This window comes from Oreochromis aureus, linkage group 4 (assembly GCF_013358895.1).
Source record: "Oreochromis aureus strain Israel breed Guangdong linkage group 4, ZZ_aureus, whole genome shotgun sequence".
In the NCBI taxonomy this organism is placed as follows: Eukaryota; Metazoa; Chordata; class Actinopteri; order Cichliformes; family Cichlidae; genus Oreochromis; species Oreochromis aureus.
Genome location: NC_052945.1, coordinates 15,920,135 through 15,937,082, shown reverse-complemented (window position 1 = coordinate 15,937,082; position 16,948 = coordinate 15,920,135). Strand labels below are relative to the sequence as shown.

At 41.7% G+C, this 16,948-nt stretch overlaps 1 protein-coding gene across 4 annotated transcripts in view; it reads right to left on the bottom strand.

Annotated features, from left to right (window-relative positions):
• Positions 1-16,948, bottom strand: part of crebbpb (CREB binding protein b) — a 39,354-nt gene that overhangs the window by 8,831 nt on the left and 13,575 nt on the right. The window contains exons 3-22 of one of the 4 annotated variants that reach the window (XM_031741309.2): positions 13,839-14,006; positions 9,879-10,119; positions 8,883-8,996; positions 7,917-8,162; positions 7,731-7,827; positions 7,383-7,520; positions 7,168-7,285; positions 6,866-7,028; positions 6,659-6,715; positions 6,262-6,383; positions 5,545-5,733; positions 4,973-5,377; positions 4,569-4,745; positions 4,217-4,394; positions 2,674-2,792; positions 2,338-2,577; positions 2,017-2,105; positions 487-597; positions 289-345; positions 103-180 (exon numbers count right to left, since the gene is read on the bottom strand). In XM_031741309.2, coding sequence (XP_031597169.2) covers positions 103-180; positions 289-345; positions 487-597; positions 2,017-2,105; positions 2,338-2,577; positions 2,674-2,792; positions 4,217-4,394; positions 4,569-4,745; positions 4,973-5,377; positions 5,545-5,733; positions 6,262-6,383; positions 6,659-6,715; positions 6,866-7,028; positions 7,168-7,285; positions 7,383-7,520; positions 7,731-7,827; positions 7,917-8,162; positions 8,883-8,996; positions 9,879-10,119; positions 13,839-14,006 — 3,107 coding nt within the window. The remainder of the gene's footprint in view (positions 1-102; positions 181-288; positions 346-486; positions 598-2,016; positions 2,106-2,337; positions 2,578-2,673; positions 2,793-4,216; positions 4,395-4,568; positions 4,746-4,972; positions 5,378-5,544; positions 5,734-6,261; positions 6,384-6,658; positions 6,716-6,865; positions 7,029-7,167; positions 7,286-7,382; positions 7,521-7,730; positions 7,828-7,916; positions 8,163-8,882; positions 8,997-9,878; positions 10,120-13,838; positions 14,007-16,948) is intronic. The other 3 variants (XM_031741312.2, XM_031741310.2, XM_031741313.2) reach the window with 3 other exon arrangements.

The window sequence follows — 16,948 nt, the reverse complement described above, 5'->3', positions numbered from 1 at the left end:
ACTTACAAATTGTTTTTGGCAAATATAAATTCTATGACGGTCAAACATTTCTTATATGTGCTTGAAGATATTTGTCTAGCGTAGCTGTCAAGCTAGACTCACCCTGACGGCCAAATGACGTCGTAGTGCAGCACACAGATCTGATGCATCTTTCGTCCACAGTCTTTACATTCAACAAACCTACGATGACAAAAACGTGCTTTTTCTTTCTGTTTTGTAAAAAGCAGCAAAGAAGCAACACTGCAATCACACACATCAAATTGAAGCTACTGTCTAAAGAATACTCACGGCTCAGGGTCCAACGTGTCATTTTTCTTCTTTTCAAACTGATCTTTAGATATCATCCTGCACAAAAAGAGATATAGAAACATCTCCATGTTAAATCTTCGACTATTTATTCCCTTACAGAGAACAAGAGCCAGAAGGCAAATGGTTCCACGATGATCACAGGGTGATATTCAGACACCCGGGGACCAAGGAACTTACGTCTGTGGCTGTGATGGGTCGTCTCCCAGGGTCACACTGTTGCCCTGGATCTCATTGAAGCACTTCTCACAGTAGTGATACCTGTCGGCAATAAGGCCATATTTGGGTGAACTGCAGCCAGCACACACAGTAGCAGCACAGGCAAACCGGCGTACGGGTGGCAGAATGCAGAGTGAACGGAGCACACAGCAACAACCGAGGACGGAGCATGGGCAGCGGACAGACGGAAGGACACACACACATACACACACACACACAGGCAGAGGTACAAGGTTAGTCAAAATCAAAATGGTCATGATTCAGCCACTCTCATTCAAAGTGGAACAGAAATGTGGGGAAACATGCTCAGATGCTATGTTAAGGACATTAAATGATTGTCGTCAACAACAAATTCGTGTTCGACATCGCCATCTAACATGCATGCTGAAAAATCAAAACGGTAAAGACATTTACACTGAAATCATTTATGAGTAGCAACATGCATTATGAGTTGATGAATGGATGATCATGTCAGGAGAGACAAAAGTGATGATGCAAAAACAATTGTGCCAGTTCCTTTAAGCAGAAACAACATGACTAAATTCCCTGTAACAACAGTATTTCCAGTATGCAACATGCACAATGTACTGTGATGCTTTTTTTTTTTAATGATTTGAGTCAGTTTTGCGCACAGGTGGCCTACATCCCCATGTCCAAGTCTTGAATTCTAATTTGGGAAATCCTGAGGCATTTAGCATTGATTATCTACAATAACTAAAGTGTGTTCCATTGGACTAATATTAAGCTGCAATAACAGATTCTGCACGGAAGGGGGTGCTTTGGAGCTCATTTCCTAGAAAAATTAAAGGGATAAATGTGAGGGATGGACCCATCATGCAAGTTTTGCTTGTCCGAATTATATGACTCACTCACAACTGTGGTACAACACTCCTATAAAGGAAAGCTTGTGAGAATTAAGCCCTTAGAGCAGGGGTGTCAAACATAAGGCCCAGGGGCCAGCATTGGCCAGGTAAAAGCTCAAACCCTGCCCACAGATTGGCTTTGGTGAAATGCAAAAGAGGCATAAATTTGGGACTTTTAAACTTGTATTAGACTTGTATTTTAATAGGTATTACAGCTTTTCCTGCTGATGAAGACCTCCCCATGGCCATGAATAACTAAATGACAGCAATTGATCAGCCAGACATTTTTGTTTTTGGTAACAAAACAACAACAATAAATATATATTGTTGGAATCGTACTTTTTTGAGTATCCAAGGGATTCAATGTGAAGTTAAACTTCCACACAATGAGAAAAAGGGCAGTTTTAATTGTCCGGCCCACTTAAGATCAAAGTGGGCTGTAAGTGGCGCACAATGTAAAATGATTTTGACATTCCTGGGTTATAGTTTTGTGGAATGGTGAATGTGAAGTGGGATCTTTAGTCATGCTGTACTTTTGAGGGTTTAACCTCACACCCACTTTGTATAATTAATTCTTCGCCTCTTTACCCATGCCGATCCCTTCAGCAGAGAAAGCATGTACCTTTACCTGTTCTGGTAGCTGTAGTAGGTGCTATCCCTTGAAATGGTGCACAACTGTTTGCCATAGCAACACAGTGTCTGCGGTGAGAACTCATACTGCAGGGTGGGGAAAAAAAACCAAAACAAGCATTAAGGTACACGTAAATGTGACAATCAGCTTTCATCTGAAGTCAACAGCCAAATAAAGACTAAACTAAGGGTAAGTAAACGATGACATCAGAAGCAAATCACTCCATTCAATGCCTAAAAAGTGTGACTTTTATCAGTAAGCAGAATGGTGTGCTGCCCTAAGTAGTTTGTGTTGACTATCCAGGATGTGCCGTCTTACCTTCCTGCCACAGCAGTAGCCCAGTCCCTGCATGACAGGATCGATTTCTGCTTCAAACACTTCTGCCAGTTTGGTGCAGTACTTGTAGACTCGGGATGTTTTACGGTTGTACAGCCACGCGTTGTTGAACATGAGCCACACATCTTCCACGTACTGCCACGGCTCCTGGTACTGACCCGTGTCCAGCTTGCGCTTGATGGTGGATAAGTCAATGGGATTCTTTACTATGTCAAAGTAGTCCTACAGGAGCAGAAGCAGAGAAACAATTACAGGATTGAGCAAATGACACATAACAATTCAAAGCTTTGAGTAAAGGCACATCATTAGTATACTTACAGGGATACCCAACAGCATTGGATCTACAGGTTGTCTAAAAGGCAGGGACTCTGGGTCTTGCTTGTAGAGGGCTTCAAGTGTTGGCATTAGGGCTTGCCTCAGTTCCTCTGGCTTGAAAACTAGAGAAGACAAGAATAATCCCATAAGGAAAAAACACATAAACAGCATACCTATGTCTAAAAATAAAATAATTGTGAGATTCCTTAACTGAATGTACTCAGTACTGATCAGTGGTGTGCAGCTGGGTTTACAAATTAAATGTCTGGTGATGCAGGCATAAAATTGTGTGTCTTGTTCAATAGATTTCCACTGCAGAATGAGCTTAAATACTTAACACACCACATACACACAAAATTCTAATACCCATGAAAAATTTTTACTTTATGTCAACATGTCTGAAAAAGAAAATGCTGTTCTTTTTTGAAACGCTGCCAATAGATAAAGCTGTTGATAAAAATTGACGAAAGGGACAAATTTAAAAAAAGGAATCGCACTGATATCACGATTAGGTGTCAATGATTACAGCCTTCTTGGGAAGTGACAAGTGGAACCTGCCTCTGACATCCAAGGCCCGGTTCTCTTTATGCTTTTGAAGTGTTTGCTGTCATCATGCCAGGAATTTAAAAAGCCTTCAGAAAATAGTCTCTAGATACTTTTAAGTCTGGCAAAGGATTAAAAAGATGTACAAATAAATAAATTGCTCCACCATGAGGAAAATCATCTACAAGTGGCTAAGGCTTCAAACAACTGGTTACTTTATTTGTTAAATTAAAACAGCAGATCATTGGAATTCCACTATAAGAACCAGATTGCATCCGCTATTAGTGATATCATAGGTTTAACATGTACAGGAGACATGCCAGAAAATTCTTTGTTGTCCTATTAGAGCATTAAAGCAAAACTACAGTCTGCCAGTGAATACAAAAGAAAGGGCTTTTGACAAGGACATGCTCTGGACAAACAAATACAACACAATAGAAGTCGTTAGGCTCGGACCAAAAATGGCTTTTCGGAGGAAGCATCTTAGACCACCTATTAAATATGATGGAAGAAAATCTTGTGGTTTGAGGCCAGCAACCTGGGCAGCTCACAGTTAACAATTCAACTATTCTTGTGAAAGGCAATTTCCTTTGAAATGTTGTGGAGTGATTTTAAATAGTCTATGCAAAACAACCCTCTACAGTAGAACATTTACAGCGAGCCAACATGTAGCTTTTCACCTGTCTGATGAGACTTCGTGAGACTGCGTGATGGACAATCACGCAAAACTCTTGCACAAAGGCAGTTATGCTAAAGCGTCTAAACAAGATTTTGAGGCCAAGAGTGTACTTCCTATTTACATAGAAAAGCATCCATCAATATTTTAGTGAAAGTGTTGTGGTGAGTGAGTGAAAAAGCCATTGGTTTAAGTAAAACATCTTTAACTTGAGCACTCTACCAAAGAAGAGCAAGCATTTGGGTGTTCAAGATCGCTGAAAAACACAAAAAGAATTTCCTGTGTCTAATTTTTTTTTACACCTTTATCCAAATATAAAAACATTACTTTTTTTGCGGCTCTGAGCGGTGGTAGTTGACGTGCTGTTGGCCCCACTTTCCTCCTCTTCTTTGGGTTCTATCTTCATCTCTGGCTTCTTCTCCTCAGTTTCCATTGGTTCCTGCTTTGGTTCTGCTGCATCTGGCTCCTCCTTCTTCACCACTGGGGGTTTGGTTTCTTCCTCCTGCTTATATATGAACACAATGATTGTTATCCATCTATCCAACACTGATAAGGCAGCAAACCATCAAGCATTTGACACCCATGGAAGCATAACGCATTAGATTAAGTTACTGAAATCCCACAAGACAAATTTACTGACAGAACTGGTTTATTTGTGGTGGAGAAAGTTTGCACATACCTCCATTTTTACATCATTCTGCGTCTTCAGAGAGCTGCTGTCGTCTTCTTCATCTTTTACTTCACTTTTGGCTTCAGTGCTGCTCATGTCAGGCAGGGCCTGCTGGGAGCTCAATTCAGCCACAGAGCCCGGGGTAGGCACTCTGTTATCTATGCTTGCTGCAGTTTGATGGGACAACTTAAAGCAGAAACAGAAACTGTTTAGTTTTTAAACAAATAATTCTGATTTATAAGAAAAAAACTTTTTCCCCTCCTGCGATTAAAATATTGACAGCTAATTGTTATTAAATACAATTTGAAATATTGTTTGGTTAAAACACCTGGATGGTGCTTTAAAGGAAAGTGAAAAAGGCATAAGCAATTCAAGAGCTGTGGTAGCTTTTCAGGGAAAAACTAGTATCTCACCGGCGTGCTGGGGTGCTGTGCCTGCACAGAGGTGGGCTGCTGCATCTGGCTGGAGGGCTCAGGTTGGGGCTGCAGGGGTGTGAGAGGGTGAGAAGGGTCAGGTGGTGTCCCCAAGGCAGAGGGGGGACGAGGGAGGCCACTAGGTATATGGGTTGGGGTGGAGGAGGGCCCACCCGTGGACACGGGAGTGGAGGGCTGTGGAAGCATCTGGGAGTGGGTGGGAGTATGGTGTGGCTGTGGTGGTGGCGGCGGCGGCGGCTGCTGCTGCTGCTGTTGCTGCTGCTGCAGGGTGGCAGAGGCACTGGGTGGAGGGGTGGTACCCAGGGCAGGCTGAGCTGTAGGGCCGCAGGGCAGCTGAGAGCCAATGGAGCCCAGTGCATTCAGAGGGAGGTTAGAGTTTTGTGGCTGTTGGAACAAAGGTGTGCGCACTATTAGAATAACATTACCAACCATTTACAAAGTGTGTGACACCAAAGTCACACACAAAAGATTATATATTAATAAAAAGACTATATATATATATAATAAAAAGACTAGGAGAATTAAGAAAAAAAACACAGCATCTTTCTCACCTGTGTGACACTAGCCTGTGACATGGCAGGTCCCAAACCTATATTCACATTCATCGCTCCACCCGCACTTACAGGAAACTGGCCCTGTTGCAGGAACTGGCCTTGGTTGGCTGGCTGAGATACCATGTTATTAGCATGACTACCCATAATTCCTTGAGTCTGAGGCATCCTTGATGGAGACATTCCCATCTGTAAAGTCAAAGAGATCAAATAGATAAATCAAAACAACAGACAACACCTATTATGCAGTGCCTGCCAGGTAAAATAATTTGTTTCTAAAGGAAATGCTACCAACATGCAAGCTACCACGAGGGCATGCTGCTTTTGTTTCTGAAGGTCCTGTGATGTAAACTTCACAGCCTCTGCTGACTCAAAGCAGAATACAGACACAAACTACACCTGGACGGCTGTAAGCCCGGGCCTGGGCAGTAGTTTCAGTACAGATTATTCATTAGCAGCTGGTTCATAAATGAATCAAGATCTGTGTGAACTACAGGAAACACATTTCATATTGATGCTTCCGTGTAACAATAGTAACAGAGCACTAACTAAATATACAGTTAAAGACTCGTGTACTTCACGGTCAAGAGGAGGGAAAAGAAATTTAAGGGAGCAAGCAAGTGAGCTCAGAGAAAAATAACTGCTTTAAGGCGAGAGAAGAGGGGGGGGGGGTGACACACAAAAACAACAACAAAAAACCAAAGGAGTGTATCTAACCGCTGGGATGGAGTTCATGTTCATCTGCTGTGGATGGTTCCTGGGGGAGGGAGTCCTTGCTCCCATGGGTGCCTGAGACATCTGTGTATTCTGCACTGCCATTGGGTTAAACTGATTCATTCCTGTGGGGACAGATGCGCACAAGTACATACCTTGTTAAGATCCTTGGGAATTAATATAATTTAATAATGCATATCCAAATGGGATATGAGGGAGACTTAACCAGATCAATTTGATATCCCATATCAGAGCAATTTAACAGGTGTGGACAAATTAAACAAATAAAAGTGTCATTCAAAAGACAAACCACTAGAGCATGTTAGAAATAAAAGATGCAAATTCAAGTGCTCGTGCTCCCCCCCCAAAAAAAGCAAAAAAGCAGAAGGTGAACACATACCTTGTGGTATGCGGGGCATCATCTGATTTTGCATGTTGGGCATCTGTGTAGGTCCATCTGAGAAGACAGGATAAGTCGAGGTTCTTTTAAAAGATGCTTTCAGATAAAAACATATTTTGTGAAACATTAAAGTAATTATAACATAAGTTATTTTGGTACTGTCAACTTAGGACAGTCAATGGCTGATTAAAAATTGAAGTTACTAACTAGGAGGTCGAATGGCTTGTCCTGGGCCCATGGGGTTGGGCTGAGGCTGCTGTGGCACAGCTGGTCCCACACCAGGCTGATTCTGAAGCCGGGAGCGCCTTTTCTCCTCCAGTTCCTTTTGTATCTTGTAAATTTTTTCTGCCAGGAAGTGGTAGTACTCATCCTAGTGAGGAGGCAAGAAAAAGGAAAAAAGATATTTTAAAAATGACTGAACTTAGTCGCAAGGACAGCTGCACAAAGAGCTTTAAAGATATTCAAAAAGGATGAAGGTGGAATAGTGTGATAATGCTTTATCAAGTTACCCTGCTGTTAGCCGACTCATACATGTCACCCTCAACCTTGCGTGCATAAGCCACCAGGTTCTCCATGCGTCGATCCTTCAGTGCTGCTGGGTCTGGGGTTGGGAATATGGCTTGTACTCTGATGAAAAAATTTAATAAAATAAGCAAATATAACCTGTTGTACCATGCGAGAACTCTTCTATCTACAAACACAGCTGTTTTATTGTTGCACTTACAGTTTATGCACCAGATGGGTGCGCAGGTCCTGAGTGACGTGTTCATGCCAGGCCTTCCTTAGCCCTGTGGCAGACAGAGGGGTGGCAGCGGGGAGGTTTCCCATACCTCCTACTACTGACCCATCTGGCATCAGCTGACTGTAAGACGGACGCAATTTGAACATAATTTGTAAATAACATTGAAAAATTATCTTCTTTAAAAAAAAAAAAAAAAAAAAAATTACCGAAGAGACTGAGAACACATATTTATGACTGACAATCAGTAACTTGAGAGGCATAAATTTATTTTGGGAAGGGCAGTACAGTAGACCGCATTCCAAGTGATGCAGAAGGAATGAAAAGTCTTACCTGCTAAGCGCAGGCAACGAGGAATCAGAATGCATGCCAGTCTGGTTTGAGGAGGGGGTACCCATGCTTCCTGCCATCTGATTCATCTGATTAGAGCCTGGTTAACACACAGAAGAATTTATGAAAAACTGGCACAGAAGCAACTATACACAAACGTCTAAACTGGCATTTCGTTTTATTCCATACCTAACGGGTTCATATTTCGCATCTGCTGGTGCTGGGGGCCCTGTGGGTTTTGCTGAGATGGACCCTGGCCCTGCACCTGAGCAGGAGACTGGTTCCCATATGGCAGACCCAGGGCTTCATAGGCCCTCTGCATGGAGCTGGGGTCAATTTGTGTTGCAGCGCTGCTGATGGCTGTTGCACTGGGCTGCCCAGGTCCAACTGTATTCATGGCATTTTGCAGACTGGCTCCAGATGAACTTAGCGTAGCTGTAGGGAGAAAACAGGATGATAAGTGGTTTTGCATTATAAATATTATATTAAAGAATTAACTCAAGTAATAGCCTGCAATAACTGAGGAGTAAATGCTGCTTCAGGTGTTCTTGTGTGCTTCTATGCTCTCCTGTATTAATAATGTCAGCCTATAAATTGTTAGAAAAAAAAATAAGATTAGTATATAACTATAACAATTTTAAACATAAAAATGAAAAACTTGTTTTTTTTTAATGTGAAAATTTAAAAAAAGATTCCCTACAAATAGTCTTTTTGGGACTTTGACATCCCTGCGCTGCTCCCTGCTGTGTTGATAGCTGACAGGGAGCACGCTGCCTCTGTGGGGGATTTAAATCTGTCATAGGGCTTTTTAACCAATTAGAGAGCATGCTGTCCCAAGAACCTGCCCCCAGTGTTAAAAGCGCCAATGAGCCCCTCCCCTGGGTGTCACATTACAGGCCCAGTATTTCTAGAGGAATCCTCTCGCAGCTCCAGCCCTCACAGTCTGCGAGCCAGCAGAGAAGTGGCAGTGAAACACAACCTGCAGGTGGCACCACTTTATACCACAAACATATGAGGCTTATCCCAGAGTAATGACTGCTTTACTGAAAAGTTACCTGCATTTCAGACATCTTCTTTATAATCCATGTGGGTTTTTTTTATATGGGTTTAATGAATAATTAAGATTAAAATTATGGAGCTGCTGAAGTTACTTACGCTGCTGATTCCTTTTGTCACTTGCATTTTTCAAAGGCAGGCACACCGGACAGTCGTGCCGCGTACAGTTCTTCCAGTGGGAAATGATCTGTCTGGATGATGCACAGTGTGCAACTGGAGAAAGATAAAGCACAAATAGGAAAAATAGAGTGAGGTGCCGGTGACAGTTAATTCGCAAGACTACTGAACCCCAATATCGACAAACTACAGTGAAGAACAGATGATGGTTAAATGGAAAAAAAATAGGATAATTTTTTTTACACATTATTAATTTTTATAGTTTATGTGTTAAACATTTTTATGCAGTACACATGTCAAATTTCCAAGTCTATAATCCTTGGATCCCCTCATCACTACCAACAACTGTCAGAGTGAAGTTACTAACTAACAGACATGGACCAAACTAGGAGAAACTTGTTTGTAACTTAAGATTCAACTTATGTTGGGTAATGTCAATCACCGAGGCTCGGTTAATGACACTATTGCACTGTCTCAATTTAAGCAATAAATCGAAAAGTGACACAATAGTGATCCTCGGCATTTTATTTTAAAGCCACATTTTAAAATTTAAAGTCAGTAATTTCTTCATAATGCCTTTCTAAAAGGCAAATTTCATGGATATTTTTTGTTTTTTGAAATTTCACTCAAAACTATTGTGGTGATGGTATGTGTGTGAGTCTGAAGAAACAGGTGTTTATTGTTGTTTGGATGAAACTTGCAAGACATCAACGCTCGGTGCCATTTTGTTTAGATGCTAAATGAAATGGCATCAAGCCCACATCACAGGCTCTAATTATGGCTGCAAACACATGGCACAGTAAACCCATCTGTTAGAAGCTGAATCTCCTTTTTATGAGATTATTAGCAGCAGTTAGCAGATAAAATACCAAACTAGAAGAACACGGTCACATAAAAGCTCGTATGGGTAGATCCAAGGCTTCTATTTATTTATTTTTTTTAATTCAGTCCTCTGAAAACTCATCACTTTTCACTCACCGTGGCAGGCTTTGCCAGCCTGGCAGTGGGTCATATGGTTGAGTACGTTCTTCATGGTGCGGCAGTGGGGCAGGGTGCAGGTCCTCACCTCCCCGTTGGCCTGCTCCCGCCGCTGGCACTTGTGTGCATGCAGCAGCAGGACCAGCTGCTGCTGAATGAGTTTTCGCTTCTCCGGGTCGGCCGTTGGGCCTGCGGACACACCACCGGGAGCAGGGACCATTGATCCTACCTGTTGTGGCATCTGTGATACACACACAATACGCACACAAGTTAGTGATGGATACGCACAGAGGTGCAAACTCAGACACAGATATGGATATATTAATGATCATAGTGTGAGGAGAGGAAAAATATTGTTCCCCTGACTGAAGCTATGCATATCTTTTGGCCTTAGATTTAAGTCTGTATCATAGGTATGAAACCCCACAACATGATCTACGTGGTAACCTGATGTACACCTCCCTGGAAATGCAACTACACATAATGTCATTGCAGCCCACTATGCATTTCTGGCTACTTTTTCATTGCAGTTTTTTTAAAATTTGTCAGTGCAAGAACAACAACTATCACCTGAATATGATAAATAATCATCATAGTCTGAATATATAGTGGGGGAAATTTTACCCCCTAGCTGAATTTGTAAGTTTGTTCACTTAGAAAAAACTGAACAGCCTCCAATTTATATTCCCATATTAACGGGAAAAAAACCAGAAAAACACATTGCATAAAACCTAGAAATGTGCACGTAATTGAGTGAAATAAGTATTTGATCCTTTGCAATCAGTCATTTCCAGATACTCCTGATTACAACTTAAGTGTATGAAGCACCCCCATGGACAAGGCCAAAGAGTGTCAAAGAATGTCAGAGACAAGACTGTCGACCTGCACAAGGCTGGAATGAGCTGCAAGACCCATCAGGAAGAAGCTTGGTGAGATTAATCAGAAATGGAAGAAAATCTTCATACGCATTAAGGAGCTCCATGCAAGATCTTGCCTCATGGATTGAGGATGATCATGAGAAAAGATGGTGGATCAGCCCAAAATTACAGAGGAGCTTGTCAATGATCTAAAGGCAGTTGGAACCACAGTCACCAAGCATTACACCACTATGCTGTAAACTCTTTCAGCACCTTCAAGGACAACCTGCCCAAGAAGGCACATGTACAGGCCCGTATTAAATTTGCTAGCTTGACCTGCCATGTTTGAAGGAAGAGAAATGCTAAGTATGACCCAATGAACACCACCTCCCAAGTCAGGGATGAAGGTGGAAACATTGTGCTTTGAGGCTGTGTTTTTGCAAAGTTTACAGGACAACTTTACCGCACTGAGGGGCCAATGAGTGGGGCATATACCATAAAATCTTTACTGAGAAGCTTCCCACAGTCAGAAGACTGAAGATTGTAACCTTAGAAGACCCATTCACGACCAATGACCCAAAGCATACTGCCAAGGCAAAAAGGAGGGGCTAAAGAAGAAGAACATTCCCTCCTCAGATGTGTCCAAACCTGGTGACCAACTACAAGAACAAGCAGTGGCCTAGCCAGTCTCCAGAGCTCAATCTTACAGAAAATCTGTGGAGGCAGCTGATGCTTTGAGTTGCCAAGCGGCAGCTAAGAAACCTAAAGGATTTAGAGAGTTTCTGTAAAGAAGAGTGGACCAAAATCACTCTTGAGATGTGTCCAACTACAAAAACATCTTACCAATGTGTTACCAATGGGTTTTCCCCACAGTCTCCAAATTTTGCTTGGCGATCAAATACTTATTTCACTCAATGACATGCAAACAAAATTATAACTTGTGTGTCATATTTTTTCAGGACTTCGGTTAATATTCTGTCTTTCTCCATTTAAAATAAAACTAACTAAAAATTGGAGACATTTATTTCTAATTAGTGAGCAAAGTTACAAATTCAGCAGGGGATCAAATAATTATTGCCCCCACTGTAAAGAATCGCAGATATTAGCAAATTCCTGGAAGGAGACGACTGAAACTGTTGGAATGAAGATGAGGAAAAACGCAAAATAGTGACAAAACTTTAGGAACAAATATGTCTGCCTCTGCTTACATAGGTTAAGTTGCAGACATTAGTGTGTTGAGAGAGAACCAGAGGGACAGAGAGAGAGAAAGTGAAACACAAATTCCCATTTCCAGCATTAACCACAAAAAAAAAAAAAAAAAAAAAAAAAAAATTTTTACTGACCACGAGGGGACAGAACGGTTAAAACAATAATAAGTCATCTGCCGGGGTCTATTCTTTTCAGTTCCCCCCCCACTGATACCATTCCTCCAACTTTAATCTGTTTTCACACACGTAAAACTAGCGCACCCATCTCCCCACCACACTTCAAACCCTCCTCACACACATACTCTCTTTCACCAACAAATACACAAGAGTTAACCTACCATCTCTGCTAGTGCACAGCTACATTAAACTCCAATTAAAAATCAGAACAAAGAAATGCCCTGTCTGTTTTCTCTTGTTTGTAAGTGAATGATCACTGTATCCCATACCCACATCTACACTCAACTGGAAGAGCGCCGTTGTACTGGTATGAACATGTGTGCGGGCACATGTGCTCCCACACATCATCGCAAGTGTCGGTCATGTATGTCACGTATAACATTGCATTAACAGCAAAGAGGACATACAGTGTAATCACTGGAAAAAATGGTAACGATTGTTAATGTTAAACGGGTACTCAGATAAGTGAAACATCAAGTCCATCAAAATAACATTAAAACTAGAGTTGCATCCAAACTGTTAGAGCTGGCATTCGCTACATCAAAACAACTCAACTTTAACGGGCCAATTAATAGTCTCAAGCTAATTAAGGTTATTAAAATGCTACAGAAGATTTACTTTAAGGCATGCTGTGAGTGGAAAATTCAACACCCAACGCCTTTTCAGTCTTTAATGCCTCCAAAGTTAAAGCAAAAGTCATCCTTTCTTTCTCAAGTCTTCACTAAATTTGGGCAACAGTTGCTTTATTTCCAACACTAAATACTTTAAAGAAAACAAATTTTGCCCCATCCTCCATCCCCGACCTCACACGCTACCATGCCATCACTGCCAAAAATCTTATAAGACTGTAAGATCTACAAAGATGTTTAAAAACAAAGAACCCTCCAAATACCATTTCAAACTGTTTAAACTCTTATCCTGATTGCTGTCCACTTATGGTCCGTAATAAGGGTTGACTAACATACATTGCTCAATGAGAACAAGCTTATGCTACTGCGCCTTCATGCTGGAAGCATGAAATAAACTTCCTGTTGTGTTTCTCTCCCTCTCTTACCAGAGGCAGTAGTGAGAGCTCCATCTGTGAAGTCCCAATTTGCCACAGAGTACGCATTAGGGTGGGTGGATAGCACCAAGTTAGAAGAGGTGCACTTTAAACCCTTTGGATGCATTTTTTAAAAAGGTAACAGTGAAGCCTGCAGACTTCCTGCAACTAAACTTGGTTCATGGTGTTGACATACACAAAGTGCAAAGTAGTGCAGAAGACAGTGGAGAACATGAAATGTTCAATAACCATAAGTGCAACAAAATGCATTGTAAGGCAGACCACGCGGTTTATCAAACACCGTTTTTACTATCCCTGCTTCACCTACAAAACCAGATGCGACGTCACATCTGTTTGATGATCAACAACAGACAGCTGTGGTTGACCAGTCACAAGCAACAGCTCTGCTAGGACTGAGTCACTTTCCCTGTAAGTACGCTGAAACAGACTTGCTGAAATTTAGCTCCTGGTGCTCATCTCCACAACAGGAAGATGACAGTGGAAAAAAAGCTGAAACCAGGCCAACAGGTACAAGTTCAGGAAGGGCTCAGTAAGTTGTGTCAGAGTAAAAAAGCTAAAATAAGAATGTAACATGTAACAGCAAGGACAGAAACTAACTTTAAACTAGGACGTTTACCCTCGTTTATTATTTTTTAAACAACGGACGGACACTCACCATGTTTGGCACACTCCCAGCTCCCTTCAAATCAGCAGGAAACTGAGGAAGGTTGTTGGAAATCGCCGTCTTGTTCTGCAGTTGTTGGGCATTGACCCCCGCTGCCCCCATCTGTTGCACCCCAGGCTGGCCATACTGCTGGCTAAATGGAGCTCCTGGCATCGGCATCTACAGTGAGTAACAGGATGCAGGCTAGTTAGAAGATCTATCGTGCAGCGTACCCTCATAGTGGACCGCTCCTTTACCTCTCCACTCACTTGTGTCTCATTGCAAATGGGACAGACTGTAACATACACTGCAAATCCAATGAAGGTCAACAGGAGCCCAAGAAGAGTTTTCCTACTGGGCACCGTAGGAGGTTAATCTGACAACGAACACGCAGAACAAATTCAAGCACTCTCTTTTCAAGAAAAGGAGCATTGCTGCTGCCATTTGTTATAAAGTTTTCGTTGTTGTTTTTATGTTGAAAGCGCAGGTAAAAAACAAATCCTTCAAAGTCTACAAAGTGATGGTCAGTCTTCTCATCAGTGTTTCCCAGTCAAGAAAAGTCACATTAAAGGATAATTCCAGTTTAATTCAACCTTCACGTGTTTGGCTTTATGACCCTACTCCACATGTTTCACTTCCACTGTGGGGAGACACAGGGAAATGGGGAATGACACAAAAAAAGATGTAAATGCTGTTGTGTGAAGGAGCTAGCATGGGCTCCATGCAGCTTTTCAAACCAGCAGATTTTTATATGAATCATTTGTCCTCCGTCTGACTGAAGGTAAACAGAAATTAGCTGCCTTGCATGAATACTCGCAAGCCGAACTAATCACTGACACACACAGTTCAGCATTTCCTCTTGGTTAAACCCCTTCCCCCACCAGTGATTACTCCACATACCATTATGTGGACAATCAGTCATTTGATTTTAAAAGGTTGGCCATATTTATTTGCGCCATCGTCCACAGAAAATAATCCCAAACAAAAGGAAGATGGCTGAAAAGACCGAAAGACATCAGGACCGTCCTGCTTTCCCAGCCAACAAAGGAAACTTTTGGTGAGACGTGTTGGCAGCAGACTTGGAAAATCCTGACGTGTCCATAAGTTATAGTAATCTAACTACAACTAATGAATCTGCAGCTTTGATTAACACTGCCGCTCAAAGATCATGTTTTGTAGAAAACAAGTGAAAGTAGAACTGATTAAAATGATAATTTAATGCGTTACCTGCAACAACAAAAGCATGTGGTTACAAATACTCTTCAGTATCTATGCTACCAAAGTTGTGTGCGTATTGGAAAATTAGCTCAAGGTACATAACACACATTTATTAGCCAGCAAGTGTGACATCTTCTTAAAAGACTGTTCCAGGAACTTATTTCGATTAACCAAAATTACATATTTCCTTTTTTTTTTGATGAAATTTCAGTTTCAATCATCTCCTGCATCTTGCCAGGCTTCACCAGGAGCAAAATTAACAGACTTGATCACACAACATTAAGGCCACACATAAAGATACTTCCTTATCAAGTGCTCTGACCACCATTTATTACCACAGCTGACACTAGCTTTTAGTCCCCTCTGATACCCTCAACTTGAACCGTTCTGCTGCTTCTGCTTGACGCTGTTCTGTGGTGGCCAAAGCAGCAGTCTGCTTTGCTTTCGCTGCTGGGCAGGGCTTGCCCAGGAAAAAAAAAAAAGAAAAAAAAGGGAGGTGACAACACGCACAGAAAGCTTGCACAACAGCTGAGCAGAGCGCTGCACTGCTGCCTGCCCCTCCCCCTTCCACTTCTCCACACAGAGAGACACAGATGCTTTCCTGCTGCCGCTCTCTCATTCACACATTCGGCCTCCCACATGGGTTCTCCCACTTGATGATCTGCACGTATTACAGGCAGTTATTGCTGTTGTCATGCCTGCAAACGGTGGCACGCGCCAAAAATGACGTGACAGCTTCTGTTGTTCCTTGCAGTACGCTTTGGTGTTGTTTTAGCTTGTAAGCTGGCCCGCGCAGCACAGCTGGGCTGGAGACACGAGAGCGTGAGCCGTTTGGTCTCTACATGAATTTCAACGATAGGAGCACAAAGATTTCCAGATGGCTTAGTGGGAGATTGCAGCAACAATTGGAAAACATGAGAACTTATGGAGAAAACTTAAAAAAAAAAAAAAAAAGGGTCAAGAAACGCTTTGTTTCACATTTCAACTTCTTCCATTTCAGCGCTAACGAGTTTTCCTTTTGTTTGCAAGTCGAGCAAAGTTGAGTAAAGACACCATAATAAAAGTGGTCGCTTCGCACACACCTGGAGACGAATACTGCCACATCGCCGCTGATTTAGGAAGAGAAGAGGTCAAAACCGGAAGCATTGATTTGAGAAGTCTAATTTTCAAACTGTGTCAAAATCTCCTTATGTGTAACCTGTTAATCTCTTAGCTTCTACACTTGGCATAGTAGTGGCAGTAGTGGCAGCGGTGCATGGCGCTTGGTTACAAAATTTGAGAGGTGCACGGCTACTTAAAGTGACTCCGAAACAGCAGTGCTGAGTGTGTTGAGCATAAAAGCGGCCTTAAGAAGCACCGACTCTTCTCAGTGGATCTAATTTTCTTCTCTTCTTTACGTATTTACAGTCTGATTAATAAACGTTTATGACTGATGTAAAAATGCTGTACTAAAATGAACAGATTCCTTTAAGGTGGAGTTTTTTTGTCTATTGCCACTTTACTGTATGATGGCAATTCAATTCATTTCTTTCAAAAAAATTCAAAAATCATGCTATGTCACTTGCAGCTCACATGAATTGTTTGGTTAAAAAGATAAAAATTGCTCCATATTTAAGAATTATGTTAGCTATATCTGCCCAACCAAAGGAAACAAAAATTAATTTAAAAAAAAAATCTCTTACTTTAAATTAACTTTTTTCCTCACAAAAATCACAACAATTTGATCAGAGTACAGTCGGTCCACAAGTAGACAACCATGGCGAGGACAGCAGCCATATTGAAATCAGGTACAGTACGTTTTTCTTTTTACAAATCGAATCACAAAACTTCTTGATCGCACGTCATACTGCTCGCAAGCTGGTTCAAATCGACCTATTCTTCTTACCCCATTTCCTCACCTCAAA